We start from the raw sequence: 13,119 nt of genomic DNA on the forward strand, positions 1-13,119 counted from the left end.
TAGAGCCTGTTTTCTATATCTGGTTGTCTATGTTCGCCGAGCAGAGCTTCAATGCGTTCTGTCTCTGCTCAGAGAAGAGTGCATTGGGATAGCCAAGCTAAAGGCAGGGATATACAGTGAAACCTTGTTAAACCATAGTTGGCTGGAGCTCGGAAAAAGTACGCACTAAGCGGTAGTACTGCTTAACCGAAATAGCATGAGATCGCCCACTTACCTGTCAAAAACAGAACTCAGAGAGAGTGCGATGAAAGGGTAAAAAACATACGGTATTTATTCACTTTGCGGGACAAACGTGTTATTTTCGTTTGATGCAGCGGTGGCCTAACAGCGATGACAGCGGCCTCAAATTTACTGAAGCTGCGAGCCAGCCTTTCAGCCAGCCCCCTCTTCTTGGCAAACACTCGCATGGCAGATTCCTTGTTGGCGTTGCGTGTTCTCCATGCACGCGGGCGATAGTGCTGCAGAAGTCACGGGGCACTTTTTTCATTGCGGGGTGCTGTTCTTGTCGCGACGATTGCATTCATGAGATTGACGCAACGTGCAGCTTCTGCCTCTGTCGGGCCTGAATCGCTCGTGCTGTCACTTTCCGTGTCGGCCTCATCACTGTCATTAGTTGACAGTTTGGCAGCAACAGAGGCAACAATGGCGAAAAGTCAAACCTTGTAGCCGATGTCTCTTCGCGGTTGCAGCAGCACTGCCGAGCAACTTCTTCGCATTCCAAATTCCACACACCATAGTCAGCAGTAGATTCCTGTCGCGTGCCAGCGCCGACTTGTTCGTGTCACGTTCGATAGCACGAACGATGTTGAGCACCCAGTATCTTTTTTATTCATGCTTCAGCATGATGCGAGTCCTTGTTTGCAAGACGCCACGCTTTCTGGCACCGCGCCAAAATGATGTCGATGTTGATGCGGCTTCACGCTCAAACGCACAGGGCTTGGAGGCCATTGTTCTGGTCTCTGAGGCTTGTTGTTCTGCCGGGCTGCCCGATGGAGATGATGCACTGCCGTGTTTGCACGACAAAAAGTGGAAACAAACACCACGCAATAGGAAAGGAACAAAACGCATCTCGCGCTGCCAGGGCACCATCAGCTCGACGCGCATCAGCGTCTCTTGCCGCAACAATTCGCATGACGCTTCGCATTACGTACATGTCAACAATAGTTGAGTCTGCCAATTTTTTTTAGTTACTTCAGATCATACGTTTTCCCAGTTAGTACATTTTTTCTAGCTGTTTCTTTTTTTTTTTCAGAACGTATGATCAAGGTTTTACTGTACTACTTAAGTCCTCCCGAGAAAGTGTTTGGCAAGCAGATCTTGCATGGTGAAGAGACCCTGCTCGTGAAATGTAACCTGTGTAGCTTTGCCAAGTGCAGTTTGCATGCTTTGTGCGCATTGACTGGTCTGCGTTGTATTTGCCTGCTGCAGCACAGTGCACGCTTGCACTCTGGAAGTTTGGACAGGAAAGATGTGTTTGCCTTCCTCTGTGCAGCGTTGTGTATTGCACAGCCATTGCTCGTGTTTGAGTACGTGTTCGAGCACCCGATGGCCAGGCAATGCGTCGGCACCCTTGCAACAGCTCGAATTATGTGCGCAACGAGAAAGCATGCCGAGGCACCCATCAACTTGCAAACGTTGAGCTAGTGACATGCCTGGGTGCCTAGCAGCAACTGAGAGATGAGCAGCTGTGTGCAGTTCTGAAACTTTTGCCATATCCGCATTGCTACTGTTCACTGCTAGGTGCACACGTTGTATGCTTATGTGTGATTTTAAAGCTGCTAATAAGAAAATTGGACAATTACCAGCCCTGTTGCTTTGCCAAAATTACATTGATAGTATATGTTAAGCATTTACAGGCATTTTGGCCTAAGTGATATTTTCTTTCAGTTGGCCTTTAATGGTGAGGTCATTCTATAGTCAGTTAGAAAAGTGGTTCAGGACCCCTTTAATAAATATCAGAGGTGATGTAGTGATGAGTATGGCTACAAAATATTTAACTTCATTCTTTTGTGTGTAAAATGATAGAAAAGCTATTACCAATCATGAAGCACTACGCGAAAGCTTTTACTGTGGTCTGGATATTTTGTTGCAATTATGTGGATATTCCAAGCACACTTTTGCTGTCACTGTGATGTTCTGTTTTAAAGTCCAAGGGCAATAATATCGTCACCATGTGTTGTATGCTGTATGTGCAAGTGAAAGCACGTGAGAGAAGCCAATGATTGTGGCTCAATGTAGTGCGCGTAAACGAAGAAAGTGGAGTCCAAATGTGCCGTGTTCAATCGCGCAAAAGGCCGTGGCAGATGGGAGGGGCAGCATTGTGCTTTGGCAGCAACTCCGCGTTTCACGACTGGATGCAGAGGGAACTGACGATCGTGGCTCAATCTCGCGCGCCATATGTGAGAAAAGCGGCTAGGCAGCACTGGAGGGAGCCCCAGGCATTGGCTTCGACTCCGCCAACAAATGTGTACTTTGCACCGTCGCGCGTGCCATATCTTGAAAGGGATCTGCAGACAGCTCACAACTTTGTGTGCGCTGTGTTTTCTCCGCTCTTGCATTGAAGCGATAGACCACATGAATGTCACTTCATTCGCTACTGCTGCCGCACTTGCTCACACCAGCATTTTGACAGCGAGCATCCATGCTCATTGAGTGTGATGTGTTTGTATTTGCTTGTGCACGCTGACACCATGCTTGTTAATTCATTTAGCAAGCGAATGTTTCCAAGTTTATGCGGCTGATAAAGCTACCATCCTTACTTCCTAGCTGTCTACTAATTTGCTATCGCAATTGTTGATTCGGCTTTCGGACAAAACTGATTTTTTTTTATTATCAAGCTTATTCATAATACATCTTGTGGAAAAGAGGCAGTACGCCTGATGTTGAGTGCATTATCTTAAAATGTAGAACAACTTTGCTACCTCGGTCTCACTATTTTCTGACATGCACATTTCCACATTTTGTGCCTTAGTATTGTACAAAGTGGTGATGCATTTTCTTTGACATTTCGTGGTGCTTTTGATAGCTTTGTGCTAAGCAGTGTTAGAAACTAAAACCCTACTACGTAAAAAATGAATTAAGGTCTGTATTGGCACATAGTTGTTGGTATTGGGGTACTCAATGCTTGATTGTGTATGTAGCAATTTGTGAATGCAAACACAGACTTGCTTTGTTTGTTTGTTTGTCTGTTTGTGTAGTCCTTTAAAGCTATGTGCGTAATTTAAAGGTGCTCAAGTAAAACTAGAGTTAAAACTGCAATGTCAAGATATCTACAGCAGGAGCAGGCACAAGACAATAGCAGCTTTACATATGGCAGCAAACGCTACTGCAAAGGCTGTGTGACATTGTTAACAGCCTCATAGCTGTGATTGTGGCTGTATCTTGTGGCAGGCCCACCAGATGGAGGACAGTGCAGCTCAAGTGGCACAGAAGCAGCAGGCAGCCCAGGAGCGGCAGCAGTTTGCCGACCTTGTGCAAGAGCGCAACCGGCCTGATCTCAACGAAAGCCCCGCCCGTCTGGTTGCACGCCACTTTCTCAGCCAATGGAAGCTCTTCCTCAGGTCAGACAACACCGTAAAAACAGAGAGTTGGGGAAACAAAGATAATATGGTGGGCATTGACACACATATCTAAATAAACTGACAAGACAGGTGTGGTGAGGAAAGTGCTGACTGTATATTTTATTACTGATACAAATGAAGTTATATGCCTTTATTTTCCTCATTTATTGCGTGCTTGCTTAGGCTAAAAACACAGGTATTCAGCAGCAACCACTAGCATACTCCCCATAAACTTACGTCCTTATAGCAAAAAACATTCGATCCCGGATATACAGCAGAATACAGGGGAAAGAAATCCAAAGAAAAAAAAAAACACATGAACCGGGAAAACATACGATCCGAAGTCACAAAAGAATTTGGTGAGATTTAACTGGACTTGACATTTAAGCAATGTAAAATGTTGCAGTGCAAGACGCCATAGCCGCCGAACTGGTGGGGCCCACGTCGCCCAAGACATGCAGGCTGTTGTTGCAGCTTTGTAAGCTTATGTTTGTGATCCTCTAATTCAGCCTTGGTCAACAAACTCTCGAGACAGAGTATTTTGGCAGGAAATTTTGACATGCCCACTTTTCATTTGACATGGGCGGGAAAGTAGTGTGGAAAATCTGCCGTGACTGGCGCTTACTGTTCTCGATTGCACGTGCCTCATGCCTTTTATTGTTTATACGAGATCTAGTAACTGGAAAACCTATTGTATGATCGCAGTTTTGCGATATACTGAACGTTGGTGCTGGAAGATAGTGTTTTCCAGGAACATATTAACTGGTGAAAAAGACGTGTAGCTGTATCAGGTCATTTTTTGTGTTCTCAGTCGTGAACGTTGTTACCAGGAAATCGTACAAAATGGGATCATGCCAACTAGGTTTTACGGTATCAAACTCAGATATATCGAATCATTGTCTATATTGAACAGCTGCAAAATCCTCTTGAAAATCATGTGGAAAAGTAGAGAACTGTACTACCGAAGAGAAATGCATACACCTAAGTCTTGTTCACCACTCCATGTGCTGTGCTGCGCCCCTGCAAGTGCGCATCTCCTAACAGAGACGCCACAAGTGCCTACTACGGTGGGGCTGCGGGGCCCGAGTCCCCTCTGAAGTTTTGCCGATGATGCTGAATTCAACCCCCCCCCCCCCCCTCCTTAAAGTGTCATTACCACAGCTCTGTTGCTACATTATTTCAGGTTTCTTTTGAGTTGTCTCCACCTTGTACAGTTAAACCTCGATATAACGAACTTCAATTCTCTATATAACGAAGTATTTAACTTTTCATAACCTCTTAAGATAGCATACCAGTATCTTATCAGCACCAAAAATCTAACCAAACCTCTTACAGGTATAACTTGAATTTCACTGTGTAATCACGACTTATCATAGATATGCACATGAAAATGACCTTGGTCGAACGCGCAGAGCCTTTCAATACCAATAAAACACTGACAAATTTTTTCTAAAGGCATGTGTCACTTCTCACTGACGATTTCATTTTCAAGCTGTTTCTAAATAAGAACTACACTATTACTTTTTTCTCGGCAGGAGAAAAAACAGCAATGCTTTCGTATTTAAAAAAAAAGAAAAAAGAGTCACTCTTTCGTGACATGTATTGAAAATGTGCACTGTTTAGCTCGTTTATACACCCTGAAAACAGTTACTAAAGAGTCGCTTTCTCCCATTATTTATGCGTTATACAAGGCATTTAGTTGTTTTCCCCCAGTATCCTTGGTAAAGTATGTGGGGCACGGTGTTTATATTTATTCGAAATATGAAGCAAACTTCTGAGTGCAGAGCGATATACAGTCGACTCGTGTTACAATGGACCCTGGTAATCCATCAAAAAACGTGTTTTATCCAAAGTTCGTAATATCCGAAAGGCCTCACTTCCGAAACTTTCGTCACGATGTCTAACGACTATATTGCAAAGAGTGAGTGGCAAACATCCAGAGTAAAAAACAAACAAACAAACAAAAAAGAAGGTAGCAGTTTCGCCCAAAAGGCAAAGCATTAATTGCGATAGCAAACTAAGCAAGATAAGCGCGGCGGCAGCAACTATCGAATTGACCTTCATGCTGTCTCTCGCTTCAACGCAAACTCTCACTTCAATGCATACGAAGCTACGGGCACTAGGCACGCTTTGTCCACATCGCTAGTCGCTATGCGGGTGCACACTTTGTTCACATCGCAGATTGCTTTCTAGATATGGTGGCCACACCATAAGCAGCATCCGCCAAAGTAGAGCTCCCTCTCCCTTTCACCCCCCCCCCCCTCCTTCGTGCCTCGCGCGCGTGAGAGGACGGCGTGTTTTCATCCTGCCCTCCTCTCTCTCTTTCGCACGCGATATAGAGCCGGCTGACCTTCGCAAGTCAATTGTCAGCCTGTGTCGACACAGCAAAAGTATGTTTTATATGCCAGATTTTGAAAAAAATTGCCGCTAATTTGTCTGCTGTAGCCAGTAGTCTGTTATAGCGCAGGCCATTAAAAGCAAACTTCGTTGCATTAATAACATAGGTGGAACAAACTAAGGCTGAAATATGGTCCATTTGTTATATCTGAAAGCCTGTTGTACGCGGGTCTGTTGTGACGAGCGCAAGCTGTATACAGTTAAACCTTGATATAACAAACTTCAATATTACGAAATTCTTGATATAACAAAGTATTTAACTTTTCATAACCTCTTGTTCAAGAACACCACATATTTAGAACCTGAATTTAGCAAAGTATGTTTGTATGCAATTTCAGTATAACGAAATTTCGCAGAGGCAGATGGTGAAATTATTGAATTACAAGCGGCTGCTTGCGAATGTGCCTCTCAAATCGTGCGCCGCGCAACAAAAGTGGCCGCCAAAGTGGAACTGCATCATGTCCATATAAAGTCCAAGTGTGATAAAATCCTATCGCACCCTGCACACTATGTGCTTTAGGTGTGAGTGAAAGTGTGCGAGAGTGGCACAAGAAAGATGGTGACTTCGCAAGTGCAGCCCTTCTGCGCACGCAAAGGGAAAGAGGAGAGGGGAGCAAGTTCGCAGTAATGCGATCAAGCACGCACAAGGGGGCGGGGGTGCCAGAGTTCGTGGGTAAGTTGGCGCGCATCTCGATTTATGGTGCACGTCTCAGCTGTGACTGCTCATGGCTGTAAGCGTGGCTGAGCACATACGCGATTGTGCACCCTGCTTTAGAGGTAATCTGCCACGTGTGCAAAGAGTGGGCGTGCGGAGACGGCATGGCACCTGTAAGCTGTCTTCCCTCGCATTTAGTATTGGAGGGTGCATAATCTCGAGTTTCGGTGACCCGTTGGAGCGAGCAGCAGACGAAGTATTCGTTCCCCGCTGCTGGTGCTTTTCCTGATAGCGTCGTCCCATCGGGGGCAATGCTATCAGCTGTGGGGGCGGAGTGCATGCGAAAACGTGGCTGGCTTCGCTCAATTCGTACGACTAACGTAAAAATATTGTTGACGTGGCATGAAACCATATCATTCGGCATGACTCCCAAATTTATCAAAATGAATTGTTTTCTCATTCAAATTTGGTTTTTTGGATTTCCCGATAATTTGGAAAATTCTGTGGCCCCTTTCTGTGTAAGAAAAATCGATTGATGATAATTCAACCAGTTTCATTGGTCGCATCAGGTTCGTATTAACAAAAGTTGACTGTGTTATAATGGACGCTCAGCCAAGCATGGCGTGTATCCATACAGGCGAGTTTGCTTATGCAGTATGTCCATTTCTACCTTATCCTGAGTAGGAATCACTTACCTTATACCTTATCAATACCTTATCCTGAGTCAAAATCACTTTGATACGTATGATTATTGGCTATTTAAACAGCGTATTGTTGGTATCGAAATAGACACACGGCTGGGCACGTTGACGCATGATTCGCAGTACACGTGTGCTGATGGCAGCACAACATGTATTCATACAGGCTAGTTTGCTTCTGTGGTGCATCATTTTCTACCTAAACAGCAAATTAATATTCTTGGAGCCATAGTGCCCATCTACCCAATCGTCCAGTGGGGGTCTTAAGGGGGGACATGTTTCTTAAAAACTGAAAATCTCGAAGAAAAAAAATCGATTTTTGGGAATTACTTGTTTCGGTATCTGTAATGCCTAATCCACACTGTATCAGAACAATTTGCCCAAAAATGCACCCTAAGTGTCCAAAAAAATTTATTTTATTAGTACGGGCAGCGAGAAATGACCCCAAAATCATGCAGAATCACCAGAGTTCACGGAGCTGTTTCTTTACTTTCCCATCGCTGAGTGCTGCCATCTCAGTACCGTTCAAAAGCTCAAAGTTCTGGCTTTCAGTTTCCTGTATCCTCGCTGACGATGGTCGCATAGAAAAAGTGAAAACGTAAAGCAATCGGGGGCCGGGCTGACGAAGCTCGCGATGCACGCGGCCCTCCTATTGGCTCAGCGCGCCAGGATTTTGAGAGGCGCCTTCTGATTGGCTGCTGCCATGGCAACTAGGCCTAGCAGATGAGCTCATCTGCTAGGCCTGGCAGTGAATCACTTCGACAGCCGCTGATACGCGTTTTCTTTGTTCATCGTATTGCGAATGTAAGTGGCAAATCAACCCTCTTAAGAAACAAAAAGTTTGAAACCAAACCTGCATCAACGAAAAGCAAAGCGCAAGCTGTCTACTTCCTAAGGCAAGAAAGGGGTGGTGGTTATCCCAAGGTTCAGACGAGCCGACATGGTCGCGCCGGAGATGACTCAGCCATATCGCTGTTGGCCTCACGGCACAGAGCCAGCACGTCTTGGATGTAAGAGATGATTGATTCTGTGTACATCTGGGCGCGGGCTGCTAGTTCTTTCTTAGCGGTGCTCTTACGTTTGGCAGGATGGCTGAACAAGTCCCTCAACTTCTGTTTGCACGTGTCCCAGTCAGTAAGCTCTTCCTCGTGGTTGTCATACTACACCTTCGCCGTGCCTTGTAGGTACAAGGCCAAGTTAGCCAACATAATCGTCGGGTCCCATTTGTTGTGAGCGCTTACACACTCAGAAGTGGTGATCCAGTCCTCCATGTCGAGGTGGTCGGTGCCGCAGAACATTCCTGGATTCTGTGGCTTAGCCAACACAACCGTCAGGGTTGTAGGTGCTAATGTGGGCTGCACCATGTCAGGTCCTGTTTCGTCCGTCAGTCCAAAGTGGCGACCACTGCGGAGCTTCGTTGTTTGTCATGGGTACCCAGCACCTCTCAACAAATTATGTTGCAGAAGTCACGTATAAAGATGTATTTACAATATTTATAAGAGAGACAACAATGCATAAACAACATGGCTGCCGAGACCAATTCCACCTCTACACATCAAATCGTCGTCTTTTGAATGGTGCCACACTTCGTTGCACCGTAACAATATATGTATATCTGGAATCTACTCTATATGAATAGAGAATAGCAGACGCAAAAGCCAAATCACATTTGCCTGCTCTTTGGAGACCCAAATGCCTATGGTGTTTCCTTCAAAGTTGTGTACCTGCCATGGTTCCCAGACAGCTAGGTCCTTGTTTTACTACTCCTAAAGCTAAGAAGTGTGATAGGTCATGCTTATGGGCATATAGTGAAGTGAGCTGTGTGACAATTAACATCTTTAATGAAAGCAAGAAGTTCTGCCATGTCGTTCTCCAGGGCTCATTATGCACCCTAAAAACAGTGCAGGTGAGAGAACAAAAGCATGAATTGACACACGTTTCTCCTGCTTTGTGTTGTCTGTTTAAATTCTTGCTGTTGTCCCATCGTCTACGCTGTTTTGAGAAGGTTAGTCTTGAACTGACTAGGCCAGATTCATAAACTTGTGCTTTTTATGCATTGCAGCAGTAATGCTCTTACAAGCATCTTTCATGCTAAGACTGAAAAAAAAAAAACATTGTAGCAACAAGGCTGTATTTCTGTTAACTTTTTTTGTAAGAAATTCAGCATGGCTCCGCTAAGACCTCAATTTTAGCTCCTGAGGGAGACATGCTGCTGAAGAAAGGGCATTTAGCATGAAATGTGTTGTGCTTCCGACTATGCAGGTATCCCTTGGCAAAGGAGCGGCCCACGAACATAGCCAATACTGAGCTGCTTTGTCCACATGGCCTTCTTTTGCACCTGCCCCAAGATGAAGACAGGTATGCTAAGGACACAGCAAACTTAGTTGTGAAAGGCTGCAATGCAATAGTGAAGCTAGCACTTGAATTTGTCCAGTGCCCATTAATGCAACAATAGTATACATGACTGCTCGCTAAATGACCGCTGATGAATTGCCACTCCTGAATAGTTCATAACAGGAGCATTGCTTTCTTAGGCGTGTTTCGGGTATCACATTTGTTTTTGCATATTTGATTCACATATCTGCGCACAATGCAGCTTGTATCATAATGGAGCCATGTCAGTAAAATGTAACAACCAAACATTTAAAAAACTGTGAAAAGTTATGTTGGTCTAGGCCACTACTACATAGTTACGCAGGATTCACATAGAAGGAAATCCACATTAGAAGCAGGATGGGTTTGAGCGTACTGGGCCAACACTCCGAAGTTATGAACAGCAGCTTATCTTTATTCTAGCAATGAAAGGCTTATAATCAGTGCGTTCCACTAGTACTACCTATGATGCTTTGTTATGAGGACACCAAAGAAAGTTAAATGGAAGCAAAACAAAGTGCCATGGGCAACTGAGTATGAATGATAGGCATAATAGTAAGATATAGAAGGGTGATAGTGTATATTGGAGGCTACCCATAGTTGGGTGATATTGCAGCTCTGAGGTTAAGAGGGAGAGATGGATTGTGCATGTCGTGTCTAGAACATATAACCAGTAGACTGCTAGGGTAACAGAATGTATACCAAGGGAAGGGAAATGGGGTCATAGGTAACAGAAAATTAGATGGAGTTTTAGTAATCAGGGAATTCATTGCTTTGCATACCTAATTGGAACTCTCTTGAGAGGAGCCTTTATCATGCAATGCAGTTGAAATAGGCAAACCATGAGGATATTGAAGTCGGTTGTGTGAGCCGTTACTTTAATGCCACAGTGGCAAGTAGTTGGAGCTAACCCAATCGTCCATGTTCTTGCAGAGCGGTTGCCATCTGGCCACAGGAGTGGGAATCGCTTGTTAGCCTTTTCCCAGCTGATTTGTGCATTACTGTGTCACCAGGACCAGGAGAAGGCAAGCTGATTACTGAACCAGGCAAGTTCTCTTTTATGTGCATGTAGAGCTTTAGAAGCCACTTGGGTTTGGGTATCTGCAAACAATTGAGATTAAGTGTTTACCTTCTAAGCATACTCTCACATTTTGTAAGGATCTTACCACTAGATGTGCGTGAATACTCAAATATCTCTGAATCGAACTGAATAGAGAATGTTCAAATAGTTCAGTTTGGGATTTGAATATCTACTGTTTGAATTTTCGTATATTCGGTATACAGTAGAACCCCTCTGTGTTTTCCACGGGACCGCAAAAAGAAACTTAAGGCCCGGGAAACTTATTACGTGAACATCCTCTTAATATTGCACAAACGTGCTGTTTAATATTAAAACAAAGACACTGTGCACTGCTCATCCTTTTAGGGATTTATAGTCGTTGACAGCTATTGAGAAATTGACGGGTACTGCCAGAAGTCAGATTAATGAGAAATCTGAAGTACTGGAATTGGCAGAGAATGAGTGACTTATTCCACAAGTGGCTGAAAAATGTGTATTCTTGGATCACTATCACTTTCGGAGATACGCTCACTTTTGCAAGGTTTTGCATGACTAGCGTGAAACGCATCGGCGTCTACAAGTAATGGCACTCTTGCTACAGTGCCAAGCACGCAATGTTATCACAGTCGATGTGTCTGGTGCTACGAAACTGAAAGTAGTATCTTTGAAAGTGATCATCTAGGAATATGGGCCAAGTTTGTCTATGGGTTGTTGCATGCACATAGGCTCCTCTGTGACTTGTTCAGTCCATATTTCAACCATTGTAATGTTGTTGCTGTAGATAGACAAAAGTACAATCAAAGCACGCACCGAATCTTCATTCCCTGACAACATAACAGAAGACGACCGAGCTGCGATAGCCAAATGATCACGGGTGGAGTTGGCACCCCTTAAAACTGCAAAGAAGTTGCCAGGGCGATGTCGCTATTTAGCAAGTAAATGGGCAAACATTAGATGCGCAGAACTCGCATGACAATGAGCAAATGCAGTCTTTCAACATGTAGTGGCTTGGCTTGGCTTGCCCTGCAGTTCGGGCACGGTCAGCGACTACTGGATCGACTAGGCTTTGCTAGTTTCGGTTTCAAGGAAGTGCCGGCGAATTATAAAAACCAATGTCTTGCTCTTATTGCCTAGTTCTGTGGCCCAGTTGGCACATGCCAATTGGACCACAGGCGGAGTCCAAATATTGAATGGTACGCTGTAAGGTGTCTGAAATTTCTGCCAAGGCCAGGCTTCCAATGCTGTGGCATCTCAAAAGCTTGTGTTGGTGGTGGTTGAAAGTGTGCAGCTAGTGTGTACAGCGCGGTCGACGTTTTTCTTTTACATTTTTAAAATTATTTATAGGTGGTGCACTGGATATTTTCTGAAAATTATACACCGAATTCGTGATGAAGCACATGGGATTGTCAGAAGGATGATGTCAGAAAGAAGATTGTAATACATAGATGTCTATGAGCCCATTTCTGAGACCAGGCTTTAGCTATGTTATACCCGGGAAATGTATGAGCGAGGAACATGTCAGCGGGGTTTTACTGATACCTAGCCTGCATCTGCATACCCGTCATGGCCGGCATACTTGACATCTGGCTGGAGCCATTTCTTTCTCTTCTTTTTTTCATGTTGGGAGGGGCCTGATACATGACTGACTGCAAAGGTTTAAGACTGAGTAGTACAGGTCCTTGAGCAGTGCAATCTCTTTAAGTTGAACGGAGTTGAAAGAGTTCATTTGCGCTGCTTATGTCTACATGATTGTGCTGGTTGAGAATATTCTACGTTGAGATGGCCCAGGGGGCATAATTATTAGTGCTAAGCTCTCAATTGCTGCTGCAAAGAATGAAAATTCCAGAATTTTGGATTTTGCAGCCTACATTAGTGACAGTCAACAGAATTGATGGGATTGAACATGTGTAACCACTGAAATTGCAGCTGTCTTGCCAGACTCTTTCATTTACTTTTGTCTTGCATCGGCATTAGTGAATACTGTCAAAACTGTGAATATCTGTTACTTTTCCCACTTTGTACTGTGTGACTGACATGAACTCTGTTGGTTCTATTCGTCTATCAGGCTATGTACTCAGCAAATGAGGTGTTTGAGAAGTTGCAGTGGTAGCACAGAAGCCCAGAAGTTTTGGGTTCTTGCCATAGCTACGCGATACAAGACCACCTCCCGTTGTCGCATGTGTATCATGCAGGGAAGTCGAAAGTGTGTCTACGTGGACCTAGTTGACCAATGCCTTGGGACATCCAGGTTGCACAACTCTGCTAGAAAAAATTTTAATTTTTCGCTTACACCGTGGTCTGTGTGTGCTTCGCTACTGTATATTATTATCTGGAGATCTACATTGGCTCATTATGCTATTTTTGTTACTTTTATCT

General features: G+C 44.4%; 1 protein-coding gene across 5 annotated transcripts in view; it reads left to right on the forward strand.

Annotated features, from left to right (window-relative positions):
* The window catches only part of LOC135898546 (ubiquitin carboxyl-terminal hydrolase 48-like), a 92,964-nt gene that overhangs the window by 52,559 nt on the left and 27,286 nt on the right, over positions 1-13,119 (forward strand). For 4 of the 5 annotated variants that reach the window (XM_065427556.1, XM_065427558.1, XM_065427555.1 and 1 more), the window contains exons 21-23: positions 3,391-3,560; positions 9,573-9,668; positions 10,617-10,729. In XM_065427556.1, coding sequence (XP_065283628.1) covers positions 3,391-3,560; positions 9,573-9,668; positions 10,617-10,729 — 379 coding nt within the window. Of the gene's footprint in view, positions 1-3,390; positions 3,561-9,572; positions 9,669-10,616; positions 10,730-12,935; positions 13,033-13,119 lie in introns of those variants that run through there. The other variant, XM_065427559.1, reaches the window with a different exon arrangement.

This window comes from Dermacentor albipictus, chromosome 2, assembly GCF_038994185.2.
Source record: "Dermacentor albipictus isolate Rhodes 1998 colony chromosome 2, USDA_Dalb.pri_finalv2, whole genome shotgun sequence".
NCBI classification, from domain to species: domain Eukaryota; kingdom Metazoa; phylum Arthropoda; class Arachnida; order Ixodida; family Ixodidae; genus Dermacentor; species Dermacentor albipictus.